Raw genomic sequence first — 14,105 nt, forward strand, 5'->3', positions numbered from 1 at the left:
TCGCAGAAAGTTTGTCTTCAAGCCGCCCATAAGAACTGGGCTTCTAGGTTGTTGTGAGAGAAGATGTGTTCGGTGTGTTTGCTTAAGCTTTTTCAAATTTGAACAGTAAAATCAATCAACTGTCAGCTAGTCGAAATATGAGAGTACGCTGCACCGTCTAATTTTTTATTTACGGCAAAAACACGCGCATTTTGTATTAAAGTGATAAAAAAAACCCGAACGATTCAGTGCGAAGGAGAAAAAAATGGAATTTGACGAGGCGACACAAAAACTTCGAAGAATATCCTCGAAAACTGGAACAGATCTAGCCAACGTAACAATACTGGGTACACCACGACCTCAAGCAACGTCGACTGTGGAGAGGCGAACGTAAGTTGTGCAAAAAATAAAACAATAATATAAGGCTTGCAAAACCAAACTCAATGGATTGTGCAAAAAAATAACAGTAGTACGATTGTTGTTCCGAAAATCTCGATCCAACCTGTTGAAGATTCATCGTTTCTTTGTTCAAGGTACGGATCTCGAGATCTTGTGCATAATCTTACCAGTGAAAAATACAGACGTTTATACGATTCTCCGCCCAATAGTTTCAGTACATCCAACAATTCTACAGACGAGTCATTAGGCATTTTGGAGAATCTGCCGTCATGTAAGTTTCAAAGCGCCTCTTACTATACTAGCTTCAATAGAAATCTGAGGATATCATTGAGTCGCTACAATCTTCATGTTCATAGGATTTTTCAGGGAACCCATGGAAGCTTTGAAGAAAAATTATATATTATGGCAAACTTTGATTCACTTTAATCTCTGATAGTTTTTAGCAATGAAAGCGGCACGGACAAAAATCAGTCAAATTTATGCGGCCCCTCAGACGAAAGGGAGCTAGCAAGGAAATTACTGCAAAGATGCAGTGAATTCCATTTATCAAACCCCATATCAGGCAAGTTGAAGAGTTGATCAATATTTTTCAACTCGTTTCAAACTTCGAAATGATCTTATAGTTTTGTCTTTCATTTGCAGATGGAAATAAAGAAAACAATGCCAATTCTCCCAATCTGTCAGAAGATCGAACTCCCTCGACCCTTTTGGATTCAGGACAGTCCTTTAATCTCACAACTGCTGTACAAAAAGACCAAAATACTCTTAGAACTTCTGGAGATAAAATCAGTACTTCAAGTGTGAGGATTAGCATGATTAATTTTTTCATTTTAGTTTGTAATTTCTGAATGCAAGTATTTTTAGAACAGTAAAATAATTAATATCAACGTCATTGGATATTTATTGAAATTGTTTCTTGGGATTTCACCGTGGAAACAAATGCAAATTACAATAAAGCAATGTTAAAAATGATATAAAGATACCGATAGTTTATCCATTATCAAAATTGTGAAAAATTCTACAATGCATGATTATTAAAAATACAGAGCTAATTCAACAAAGGTTATTTCCCGTCAACTTTTTATTATGAACCACAAAAAGAGTTCCTACTGTAGCAGTGTTTTTTGTTTATGTAACAGAAAAAATTTCATCCAAATCAGTGGTATAATTTTTGAGACAAAATGATCGCGTCACATTCATACGTCGTTCAGTTTCTAAAGCAAGATTAAAAAACCACGTATTTGAGATTTTTAGAAGAAATAGTAATGCGAAAAACATGTATTTGAGTAATTATTGCTTAAATACATCATTCAATACGGATTGATATTAACAATGAAATTTTAGATGCAATTCGAGCCGAGTGAAATAACTGCACGTTCATCAGCAATGAGTAAAAGTATGGAAAACAAAGATGCCCAATCGTCAATAGAAAGTAGCAGCGGAATAAGCTTTGGTTCTGCAGCTGCTCAGTTAATGGCACAATTCGAAAATGAAGATTTTCAATCGGGTTCATTAATGTCGAACCAATTTCTTGCTGATGAACTATCCTTTCAGCAAAATGCATTATATGCTCTTCCAGTGGCGACCAGCACCGAAAAAGAACATCTTTCGTTATCTTGTTTTTCCGGAATAATCGGAGATATGGATTTGACAATTGAGTAAGACTCGAAAAACGGAATTGAATAATTTATCAAATCTTTCGGGTAAACTGATTAATTTGTGCTTCCAGCAGCTCGTGCGCTGGACGTAAAGTATCAGTGGGTGAATTTTTCAAAAGAAAATGTGGCAACATTGGTCATTTGACCGATGTTGAAGACGCTTGCCAAAGACCAAGTTTTGGTATGAATATCCGAAGCCCCACAAGAATTGGACAGAATATACCTTTAGTGGATCTTACGACAATGACCGAAGGTAGTTTTACATTATCAATATGCGAATAAACGTAAAATTATTCAAAATCAGTTCAGAGTTTGGAAGGGTTTCAATCCCGAGATCGAGAAATAACAATGTTTTGATGAACAGGAAAGGCGAGTGATGAAAAAAAGACTTCTTGCAATCTTTGAATGAATTTTTTTTAATCACTGGTAATAATACATATTCGTATTTCTGAATTTGAATAAATATTTAAATGTTCAGATTCAACCAGTGATGAGAAGAGCGAAAAAATGGTGAGAAGCTTCACTGACAATACGAGGGAACATACGATCATGAGTCTGAGTACAATAGCTCAAGCTCTGAAAGACATCGATAGTGGAACACCTCGACGTTTAGTTGATCAACTTCTGATGGCAAAAAAACAGAAGAAGAAGTCTGAAGCCGTTCATGCTCATAATCTTACAAGTGACACGTATACACTGCCGCTGCCTAATTCCCGAAATTCATTGCCAGTTTGTCCATCGGGAGAGAGTACAAAGATCGATAAAGAAGACATTTTTCATGGTCGCAGTGCAAAGTTTTCACTGGACAGTAAAAGTATTACGCAGCAGTCTTTTGCGTTGAAATGCCATGAGACTACTCGAAATTCCATTACAAATGAAGGGTTCGGAGATACCCTGAATTACAATGCTGAAAACACCATGGCCGAAATGCTTGGTGAAAAGTTAGCGATAAAAGATCTTTCCGATTCCAAAATATCGAGCCCACGTTTGGAAAAACCTGGTACGACATAAAATGTCTATTTTCATTATCTTATTTTTGTGACTAATGATCAATCATTTCATTGCAGATGTAAGGAGTTTCCCAGCAATAAAGAAAGAGCAATCTCAGACTAATGTGAAGATCGACGCGTCTTCGAAATCTAGAGAATTTCAAGCAGACCTTACGAAACGCAGAATGACTGATTTACCTCATACCATTACCCAATCAATGATAAAAAAAGAAGATACTTCTGCTCAGCGATCCGCATTGGAAGCAAGTATAGCGACCAACCATTCGAACGAACACGTTTCAATAAACGGTTTGTTATTTTCTCTTTGTTTTTTTTAGCGTAGATAATTGAAAATTTTTCAAATATTTTCGTACATAGAGAAACGTATTGATATTAAAATGAGCCCCTTAAAATGAAAATAACTTGTACGATATTTACATCTGTTTTATAAGTTTATTGACCATACGTATGGAATGTGCATGATTCAGATTTGTAGGTGCTTTTCCCTATTCCATGAGGAAGTATTTGCCAAAAGACATTCCTTGTAGGTCCAAGAGACCATGCTCAATTCATGATGCAGCAAAAGTTATTGATTTCGTTACATCATTCCTCGGTGTAGAATCGTCTGGTTATGCTTAATTATCTGTTACGCAAATTGTAGAAAACGTCGAAATCGGAAAAAACACCGAAGAGCTGCATCACTGTATCGTCGGTGTACGAAGGGAAGTGGATATTGAATTGGTGAACAAAAGTCATCGTTGGATAATATGTTCGTTGAGTTTATCTCAAATTCAAGGTGATAGAAACGACGTTGAATTTGAAGTGACCCCAAAGTCGATGCTCATACCTGATTCACACAAAGTAATCAAGGTACCATCCGAGAACCGCAGTATTTTTTCTAAGCTTACGTATAACATCGGTCCTTTTTTTATTTCCGACGATCAGTGATAAAAAATATAAAAATCAGGACCACAGTCATGAAAAAAGTTTAGAATCCACATTGAGTCTAACATTTTTTCGGATCACGTTCACTCCAGTTAAATGGTTTTTCCGCTGGGTGAATAATTTCTTGTATTTTATCAATAATCATTGAATCGTTAAACTGTAGAATTAAGTTCAATCGTTAAGATGATTTATCAGTTGGTTGAGTGCGAGAAAAATAATTGAAAAACGAATACACGGTTTACTCAGTATCTTTGATATTTCGAGGAAAGTAAAAATTTCTTATCAATCCTTTCAATATATCAAGTTTCTCAGAATAAAACATGCAACAGAATTTTTACACACTACTGACAGCAGTTTCCTCAAATCATCACATTTTGTCCAATTTTAATGTTAGCAAAATGTTTTGAAAAAAAATTTTAGATTGGTGTTAAAGTTCTGAAACAAAGTAGGCCAATCCGAGCAACGATAAATGCTGAAATGTCCGAAATGCCAACGCGTTCTTCGTGGCACATGCAGCACACGATGTGGTTCGTTCCGGAAGAACCAAAAATTGTTGTGACTGCGCAGACGGAGAAGGATGAATTGGAATTTGAAACAACAGTCGATCGTCCAAGTAAAACGCAATCAATTATAGTGGAGAATAAAAATAACATCGATGTTCCACTTGAACTGTTCATCACAAATGTACTATACAAAACTCGTTGGCTTGAAATGTAGCCCAAATTCAGCCCGAAATGATTTGATTTTCATTTTTTTATTTACAGAATGATGAACGTAAATTCCAATTGGAGTTTCCTGACGATCACACGGGCAGTAAGGAACATCATAATAATGATTTCATCCGTCTGGTACTTGGAACCTCAAAACAGTTCAAAGTTATTGTTCGATACAACAGCATGAATAACAGTGATCGGAAAAGTAAGGAAATAACAAATGTATTAGGACTTCTCAAAGGAAACAAATACATGAGTTCGAGAAAAAATTTGGTGGCGCTCTTTCTTGCAATTTGTGTAGGTTATTTCCAGTTATTTTGATAGAACCAATCAATTGCGCCATGCAGCTTATTTTGTTCTTTATAATTCAAACATTGTTGCAAAAAATAGTTACCAACGAAGAATCTTTTGACATTATACTTCAAAACTATCGAAGAAAATGACAAATTATTATAGTCACTCCACTTAACAATTAATTTACTCAAAAATCGAACCTTAGTGATTGAGAAAAATAAAAGAGGCTCAGAACTAACTTTGCAATAAAATGAATTATTAATTTTTCCTACAGGGAATGAGGCTTGCACGTCAAAATTATTACTGAGAATACACGACAAGGAGCAAAATCTTCTAATCAAAGAAATCTCTCTTGTTGGTTTTTCAACTGCAACGAAAACGACATCTCATCCAACGGACAGATTATCCGAAAATTTTCGTTGCGACACACCTCAACAGCGAGCAACTTTGAGCTCACCGACGTCTCCTCACAGCTCTGCCTCAAATAGGTACAGGTGAAAGATGATATTTAAAAAATATCTTAGAATTATGTACCTCAGTTCGTAATTTACCAAACTACTAAAAGTAGAAATTCATTTTCAGCTTATCGATGAAATTAAACTTGTTTCAAATCTATCAGAATTACTTCTTATTAGTAATAGTTTTATGAAAAATCGACTACTCGCACAAAAATTTTTGTCAAGTAATCGAAATTTTGCTGACTTGTTTTGTTAAAAGATGTGTGCATCAATTTTCCGTAGATCTGGAATATCGGGAAGGAATTCTCCGCTGAGTTCAGCCTCCGGCGGAACTGTAGCTGGTGACGTTGTTTCGATACGCGCCACACATGCTGCTCTGGTGTGGAACAGCATCAAAGTTGGGAAAACCGATTTAAAAGAATTTACAATACGAAATACGAGCAACAACAAAATCAAACTTCAAGCTACGATCGTTGACAATGACAAGAGTTTCAAGGTGCAAAATATATTTCCTTGAAAATTCGCACTTCAAAGAACTAAAATGTTTTATAATTTATTGAATGACGATTAGCTATGGTGAGTGTAAAAATGTTATGTCATTAAAGACGATATTCACTTTACAGTTTTTACGGGAGAGACAACATCATGTACCGAATATTGTGTTGAGTCTGCAGCGCATGGAAAGTAGAACATTCACCGTTGTATTTAACCCCAACAATTCGGGCCCAACCGCAGGAAGAATAGTTTTCAAACATTACGAACCTCAGAGACAAGAGGGCAAAGAGTCGAGGCCTTCAAAAGTCGTGAGTTTTTTCATTCAAAAATGATATCGATGTTTACGCAAAAGAAGCAAACTATTTATTTGAAAATGGAAGTTTTGGCCATGAAAGAGTACAAATATTAATGCGATTACTTCTACTGTGTAGTCCTTGAATTAACAATTCAATTTTTCAATTGAGTTTCTATCATATTGTTTCCAATGTATAATCACAATTCACCATTATAGATATTTTTGTACGGTTACGGCGGTGTTGGGAAAGTTGAAATAACTGAAGCCTTTAAAGATACTGGAGGTAAATTATGGTTGTCTCTGGGAAGTCTTAATGCAGGAGGAACATTGGATGCAAAAATAAAGCTCCAGAACACCGGAGATTTGAGTTCTTATGCGAAAATAAAATTGACTCCAAAAGGTGAGCTACAATTGTGTTCAAAGGGGAAAAAAAAATTTGAATCGGTACAATTTATGGATCTATATAATTTATATATAATAGAGGAGATGGGGTTGTCAACGTTTATAGGAAATCATGTATTTCCGTTTCGATCAAATGTGCATAGATTGAAAAAGCGCTTTGAGAACTTGACCATAATGTGAACTTTACCTTAGGAAGCCCCATCTGAAGAGAGCCATAGAGAGAATTTTAGGGAAAAGAATGATGAAAATTTATTATTTATTTTTATTTCTAGCGGTTTATCCCGCTATGGTGTCGAGCTGGCATGTCGAACCTACGGAATTATTACTTGGACCGCAAGAAGTTCGCTGGGTCACACTGGAATTCCGTCCAAGAAAGGAAGATCTTGCTTTATTAAGGCGAGCCAACGTATCTCACGTTGGAACTTTAACCATAACTCACGGTGATGAACCTACGAGGCTGAGAATTCGCCGGTTAGTAAATAACACTGAAAAATATACTAAAAATTCCCGAGTATTATACCATATTTATATATCGCGCTACCATTCACGTTTGCTTATAGATTGTACAAAAAATTGAGCCAAAATGGTCAAATGAGCGGAAAAGAAAATGAGGCGTTCCGAAACGTCGTTTATCCGATTTGTAAAGTTTTTCCTGGCGAAACTCCTATAAATAATTTGAGTATTATACGTGATTCTGTGGTAAGTATTTTTCAATTCTACGATAAAATGTATTTCGTCCTCATTTTCCGTAAAAAAATTGTCGTTTCTCAGGAAAATCTCGGCGATTTGTGCCGCGGTGTACTTCAGCAAGAAGTCATGTTAACCATGGAAGTCAATGCTGAAGAAACCATGTCTATATTGCACGATAATGCCGATGATACTCAGACATTCTATTCCCTCTGCAGCGACACTAGTCTCGTTTTTCCAGCTACCGACGAGAGTTTCATGCCATCTGAGTATGTAAATGAGTTTTGAAAAATTTCCGTAGATTCGAACAATTTAAAAATCTCAAAATATTTAGTAAATTCAATTGTTTTCATTGAGTATTGTTTTTCATGATCATTTCTATATATGAAATAAGGATACGGAAACCGCGTGCTTGTCTGCCCGCGGTTTCTACTTTCCCTCCTTAGGTGCGTAATATACTATAATCCATGTGAAGATTCGTTGGAATCTTAATATCCAAGAATTCTAACCATGACATGAGATGGTCAGTGAAATAACTATGGTGATTTCGTAATTTGTTTTTCAGAACGCTGATGGAATGTACAGTAGATCAGCGAATATACGAGGACGATTTCAGCGTGAGTCCTTCGACGGTTACATTAAAACCGCCAACAGTGAATGAAGCTACGATAATGATAATGAGCTCGTCGAATGTCGCTCAACCTTTCGATACTGTAATCTCGCATAGTGAATTTCTTAATGTTCTACCAGCTGAGGGTATGATACCAACGAGAAGAGGTTTTCCTATTCGTATCCAATGTAAAAAAACGATTTCACACAGTATCAATGCTGTACTACAAGTGTACACGGAAAACGAAAAACGCGATGTTCATATCAGAGTTGTAATCTGATCTCTTTCAAAGCGAAAGCGAGATGTGCCTTCTCCGCAGAAGATTATATTTCTTCGATAACCGTACCAACAAATTACTCAATTTTTCTGTCAATAATATCGGTTTTGGATCTAGTTAGATATAATTTTGTACTTTACCTTGCAACGGAAACAGTGATAATATTTAAAGAATTCCTCCAGTGTGAAGAAAACGTCCCGCAACCAATTTGAAATATTTTTTACTATTTTCTACCGAGATATGTAAAAAAGAAATAGAAAATACGTATTTGCCCGAGGGACTTGACGTTATATAAAAATTACCCCTAGTGGAACTTCAGATTATTTTCTATGTTTTTTAATAAGATTCTTCAGCTTGTGAAGATTTGTATTTTTTTCCATTAATTTTGTATAAAGGAATGTTTTGAGCACAACGAAAAATAATGTACGTTTTTTTTACAAACAATGGAAATATAATAAATTCAAAATCAAAAGGAAGTGATTACACCATTTAGAATGTGCTTTTACATTCGATATAAATTACAATAACTGGACTGAATAATTTTAATTTACATTACTTAGTAATGTTAAAATACTTTGATTTTCTGTTAGACACTATTAGGCTCATATTATTCGTTAGGCATTTATGTTCTGAGATTCTTAAAACCCAATTTTATAATTGTAAATACATTAAAAAACCAGTACTATCTTCGTGTTAGTTCTAAACATTGACCGAGCTTTTATAAAAAATTAGATTGTTTTGCAATCTGCAATTTTGCAATTGTTAAGAGGATGGATCAGTTGGTATATTGCAACCGTGAGTGCGAGAGAGATAGTTGCAAATTTCGAAATCGAAATTCTTTGACACAGTTTGACCAATTAAAAAAAGGCTCTTTGAACTGATTTTTGCCATCGTCCTTGCGTAGGCTGACAGAGCCTTTTTTTAAACGGTCCAACTGTGTCAAAGAATTTCGATTTCGAAAATTTAAAGTGAGGTTAGTCGACTGATCCATACTCTTAAACAAAGTCAGTGCTAATCTAAATTTTTTACAATATCTTAGCAATTAATTTTGATAATGAAAACGTAAGTAGTAATAAAGATGGTTTTATTTAACAACATATCACTAACGATGATTAATAAACTCAACATATCATGTTGTAGTTTTTACATCAATTTTGTTTATTGAAGTAGTCGTAAAAATGAAGTTGTGACGTTTTTGAAGTTCTGTTATGATAGATGCCATGTTTTGAGAGTCGCTCAAGCCAGAATGGAGTTTTCCTTGGTGAGAGATATCCAGTCTCAGAAGCATATCGACTAGACTTCTAGGATAATAGTTTGTAGCTTCACAAAATGATTTTTTCAGATTTATCCATTGTTCACAATATTTAGGAATCTCCAAATGATCGAGGGTGCACTGATTCGGCAACATGACCCTCAAATCCCAATCACCACAAGTCACGAGAGCACTTGGATTTTGTTCATCAAGAAATCCTTTTTGCTCGAGCCAGTTTTGAAATTCGTGAAAAACTTCGGGGAAATATGGTTGTTTATCAACCATTTCTTGCATTATTCCCGTAAGCTCTGTACAAAATGGTGTGAGGATCGGATTGATTCTTGGCCTGACATATTGATGAAAAACATCCTTAATCTGCCAATCTTTTGTATTCAGTGCTATACATGGAAATTCTATGATTTCAGGCGTTTTCCAAGCTCCATTTTTCTCACAGGTTGCTTCGAAGTCCAATATTAACAAGTAGTTAAATGGTTGACGTAAATTGTCAACTTTTTTCTTAGTCTTTATTAAACCACGTCCGAGTAAACGATGCGCCATCAATTTGCGAAATTTCCATACAATTTATATTATACAGGTGTTCACGAAATCAATGTTATCGAGAAAACCAACTATAAGGTCATGTTTGAATTTAAGCTGTGACTAGCCGTCCGGATACCGAATAATACACGACTGCTATTCGTCCAGAAATTTGTCGAAATTGAGGTTATATTTTTTCCAACTTCCAACTAACTTTTTTACTTGGCACCGTGCTGCAACGAAAGTTCGAGTGTATGCCGTACCCGTACTGTGGCAGTACGTGTTGGTGTTAGTTACAAACCCGTTTGAAACTTATGGCGCATATAGCGCATGCGCCAACATACTCTGGACGGACGAATAACCTTATGTTAAAATGTTAAAAAAATACGATAAACCGGACGACTATTATAGTCACTGCATTGAATTTAATGTGCTACTATTATAGAACGTGTACGTGTTTTTTTATATTTCAAATCGAGATTATATACAAAAGTGTGATACGAAAAGTGTGTGCCGCTGCCACTCCGATCTCCGATCTGGAACAGTAAGATACGGTTTTAAAAGATACGTACAAATTTCAAGCTGAACTTTTTTACTTTGCTCATCGAAGATATTGTATTGAGCAGGAGTTTAAAAATCTGAATAAAATTATGATATTGATTTTACACAGACGGACAAAAAAACAACATTATTCGTGGGTGAAGAGCAGCCAGTGACGTTTGAAAAAGAAAGCGCGTAAAAAGATGCTCTTTCGAAAACGGGAAATGCGCACGCCATTTTCATTCAATACACAAAAAAAATAACTTGTTCACGTAGTTAACTTCCGGTATACCTGAATCAAGCAATCCAGCTCGGCACATGCTTGGGTCCGTGCGGTTCGTGGTCCATGCGTATACAACGAGCTTCTTTGGTTATATCGATAATGCTTTGAGAAAAATAACCGATCAGTGAAACTAAGAGCGAAAACAGTATCAAATCGCAAGTGGAAATCGACGAAAATGGTAAGAAACTTATAGAGAGTAAAAAATTGGATAAGAAACGATTGAACAAGCGCTCATGATCAACAAAAGTTTCGACTTCGATACCCGCATGTTCGGGACTCGAGTACGTAATTGGTCACAAAAATACAAAATTTCCGAGCATTGAATAAATTAATTGCCAAATTTTCAAGTGGTTTCACAAATATTATATTTAATTATAAATATGATTCATCATAAAAACGAACTAATTATCGAAGTTGAAAAAGTCAATGATAAGACTTGATGAGTTTAATAAGAAATAAAAATTGAATGCATTATTTTTTCTTTGTTCCAGGGCAAATTTTACGTGCTCTACGAGCATGCAGCAGGCTATGCCCTTTTTGCAGTGAAGGAGTTTGAAGAAGTAGGAATGTTGTTACCTCAGGTCGAGGCATCTGTGACGGATCTTTCGAGATTCAACGGAGTTGTCAAACTCATTGGTTTTTCACCCTTCAAAACTGCTCTGGCAGCTCTTGAAAATATCAACAGCATTTCGGAAGGCATAGTGCCAGAGGATCTTCAATTATTTCTTGATTCTACCTTGCCAAAACCTGGCAAAAAAGAAAAATTGGTGTTAGGCGTCGGGGATCCCAAACTTGGGGCCAGTATAACCGAAGCTTTGGATATTAAATGTGACCATACTGGGGCTGTACCGGAAATCCTGAGAGGAATACGTTATCATTTTCACAACTTGGTCAAAGGCTTGACTGCCAAGAGCTCTGGCATTGCTCAACTTGGACTTGGTCACAGTTATTCCAGAGCCAAAGTTAAGTTTAATGTCAATCGTGTTGACAACATGATCATACAAAGCATCGCACTCTTGGATCAATTAGACAAAGATGTCAATACATTTAGTATGCGTATAAGGTAAGATTTTTCCGTCATTCTTGGTATTTGAAAAATTTTTTTTGCTAGTATATTAAGAAGTTTTGGTACAGAAGTCTAAATATTTAGAAATTGATCAAATTTGGTGATAATGTTCTTCAACATCAAGTGCGAAAACACAAATTTTTTCAAAATTTTCTTCTACCTAGTTATCGAGTAATTACACATTAAAGCAGATTTCTTATGCTCGGAATGTATACCTATATATATGGAAACACTATGCTTATACACGTAAACTTTAGTGATCAATTACTCGATACCTGTGTAGAAGAAAAATCTTAAAAAATTTGTATTGTCAAATTTGGCACTAAAGAATATGTTGACCAAATGTTAAAAAATTCTGAACTTTTTGAAATTTTTTATGTTTTTAGCATGGTTTAGCATGGCAACATTGTATCATACCGAAACTCCTTAATGAAGAGTGTTTTTTAAAAATATATAGTTCATGCTTCATGTTTTTTCTGGTGCATGGACAAATACTTGGATTCATTTTGTCACCAGAATAATTTATTTTCAATGGTTTTTAAAAATTTGATCATCTACATTATTTGAATTATAATATGCATTGTTCTATAAAGAACTTTGCTTCATGGTATGAAATATGAAAAACAATTATTAATAAATTTTTGGTTTGCTGCGGAACAAATTGATTTTAGTTAGACCAGTTTATTACGCGCATGTTGAATTGTTCATTTGGAAATAATTCTTAAGATCTACAATGTAAAAGAAAATCAATTCTAACGAATAAACATAATCATTTACAGAGAGTGGTATAGCTACCATTTCCCAGAGCTCGTGAAAATCGTTCCAGAAAATTATTTATACGCTAAAGTGGCTCAACTGATAAAAAATCGAAAAGAATTGACAGCGGAAAAACTGGAAGCGCTGGAGGAACTGGTGATGGACAGTGGCAAAGCACAGGCAATAATTGACGCTTCGAAATCGTCGATGGGAATGGACATAAGCCCGGTAGATTTGTTGAATATTGAAATGTTTGCAGGACGAGTTATTGCGTTAGCAGATTATAGAAAACAATTGGCGGGTTATTTGCGAGCTAAGATGGCGGGTGTGGCACCGAATTTGGCAACGTTAATTGGAGATCAAGTAGGTGCCAGACTCATAGCTCATGCCGGCTCATTGACCAACTTGGCTAAATATCCAGCATCAACCGTGCAAATACTGGGCGCTGAAAAAGCTCTATTCAGAGCTTTGAAAACTAAAGGAAACACACCAAAATACGGTTTGCTCTTCCATTCGACATTCATCGGTCGTGCTGGAACGAAAAACAAGGGAAGAATATCAAGGTATCTGGCTAATAAATGCTCGATCGCATCGCGAATCGATTGTTTCACTGATACACCTTGCAACGTTTATGGCGAAAAATTGCGCCAGCAAGTCGAAGATCGTCTCAAATTTTACGAGACCGGTGATGTGCCCAAAAAAAATATTGATGTTATGATGGAGGCTCTCGAAGAAGCATCCAACGTCATCGATGACGCTGAAGAGCCAGAGTCTCCGAAAAAAAAGAAGAAAAAAGAGAAGAAACGCAAGAGCGAAGCACTAGAGAACGGTCAAACAAACGGCAATAGCGTAACATCTACAAATGGCACTAAAATCGAAGCAGAAAATGATGGTGAACCGGAAGCACCGCCTAAAAAGAAGAAGAAAAAGAAATCGAAAAGTGTCAGCGAGGCGGAATGAGAAGACATTTTTTTATCACGTTACGGCTCCGCAATTTGCCGTGCTCGAAATTCCATTTTTCTTTCATTTATATATTAATTTTATAACAAATATGAAACACAGTAAATACACCACGATTTTGTAAATAAGAACCATGAACGTTGACTCGTAATCGAGGTTTTTATTTTTTCAAATTAATCGCCCGATTCTCTGTCTTCATTTCGATATGACTTTTCTTTTGTTTCTAATATCGAATCATGAAACATTTATGATAAGACTCAATAAATGAGAAGGTTTCATGGAACCGAAATATTCTATGATGATCACAATTTACCTCAATTATCTCCTTGGTTCTTGCAGAAAATACATAAAATTGCAAGAAAAAACAGCGAATCGTCGATTATTTCAAATAGAACTATAGTTTTTGTATCTATAAAAGATGAATGGTCCGTGTTGAGCCCGTGATTCGTTCGATTATAATAAACTGTTTACAAATAATTGCGAGAAAGTTTTTCTTATTATTCATGTACA

At 35.5% G+C, this 14,105-nt stretch overlaps 3 protein-coding genes across 4 annotated transcripts; 2 read left to right on the top strand and 1 right to left on the bottom strand.

Annotated features, from left to right (window-relative positions):
- Positions 1-4: 4 nt before the first annotated feature.
- spd-2 (spindle defective 2) lies at positions 5-8,673 on the top strand. Of its 2 annotated transcripts, none has more exons than XM_043411479.1 (19): positions 5-369; positions 513-649; positions 815-940; positions 1,021-1,178; positions 1,723-2,036; positions 2,108-2,289; positions 2,515-3,036; positions 3,104-3,334; positions 3,687-3,895; positions 4,391-4,654; positions 4,735-4,888; positions 5,252-5,465; positions 5,718-5,931; positions 6,059-6,238; positions 6,442-6,625; positions 6,900-7,098; positions 7,188-7,326; positions 7,399-7,583; positions 7,880-8,673. In XM_043411479.1, exons 1-19 carry the CDS (start codon positions 245-247, stop codon positions 8,202-8,204), a joined length of 4,062 nt encoding a protein of 1,353 aa, XP_043267414.1. In that variant the 5' UTR covers positions 5-244; the 3' UTR covers positions 8,205-8,673. The 2 variants fall into 2 exon arrangements, with proteins under 2 accessions (XP_043267414.1, XP_043267415.1); XM_043411480.1 differs by having other exon boundaries at positions 6-369; positions 2,111-2,289.
- A 595-nt stretch (positions 8,674-9,268) lies between these two features.
- Positions 9,269-10,264, bottom strand: Snp (Snipper). Its single transcript, XM_043412400.1, has one exon. It carries the CDS (start codon positions 10,009-10,011, stop codon positions 9,331-9,333), a length of 681 nt encoding a protein of 226 aa, XP_043268335.1. The 5' UTR covers positions 10,012-10,264; the 3' UTR covers positions 9,269-9,330.
- Positions 10,265-10,717: 453 nt separating this feature from the next.
- Nop56 (Nop56 ribonucleoprotein) lies at positions 10,718-14,072 on the top strand. Its single transcript, XM_043412390.1, has 3 exons — positions 10,718-10,991; positions 11,305-11,876; positions 12,659-14,072. Exons 1-3 carry the CDS (start codon positions 10,989-10,991, stop codon positions 13,593-13,595), a joined length of 1,512 nt encoding a protein of 503 aa, XP_043268325.1. The 5' UTR covers positions 10,718-10,988; the 3' UTR covers positions 13,596-14,072.
- The last annotated feature ends 33 nt before the right edge of the window (positions 14,073-14,105 follow it).

This window comes from Venturia canescens, chromosome 2 (genome assembly GCF_019457755.1).
Source record: "Venturia canescens isolate UGA chromosome 2, ASM1945775v1, whole genome shotgun sequence".
Lineage (NCBI taxonomy): Eukaryota > Metazoa > Arthropoda > Insecta > Hymenoptera > Ichneumonidae > Venturia > Venturia canescens.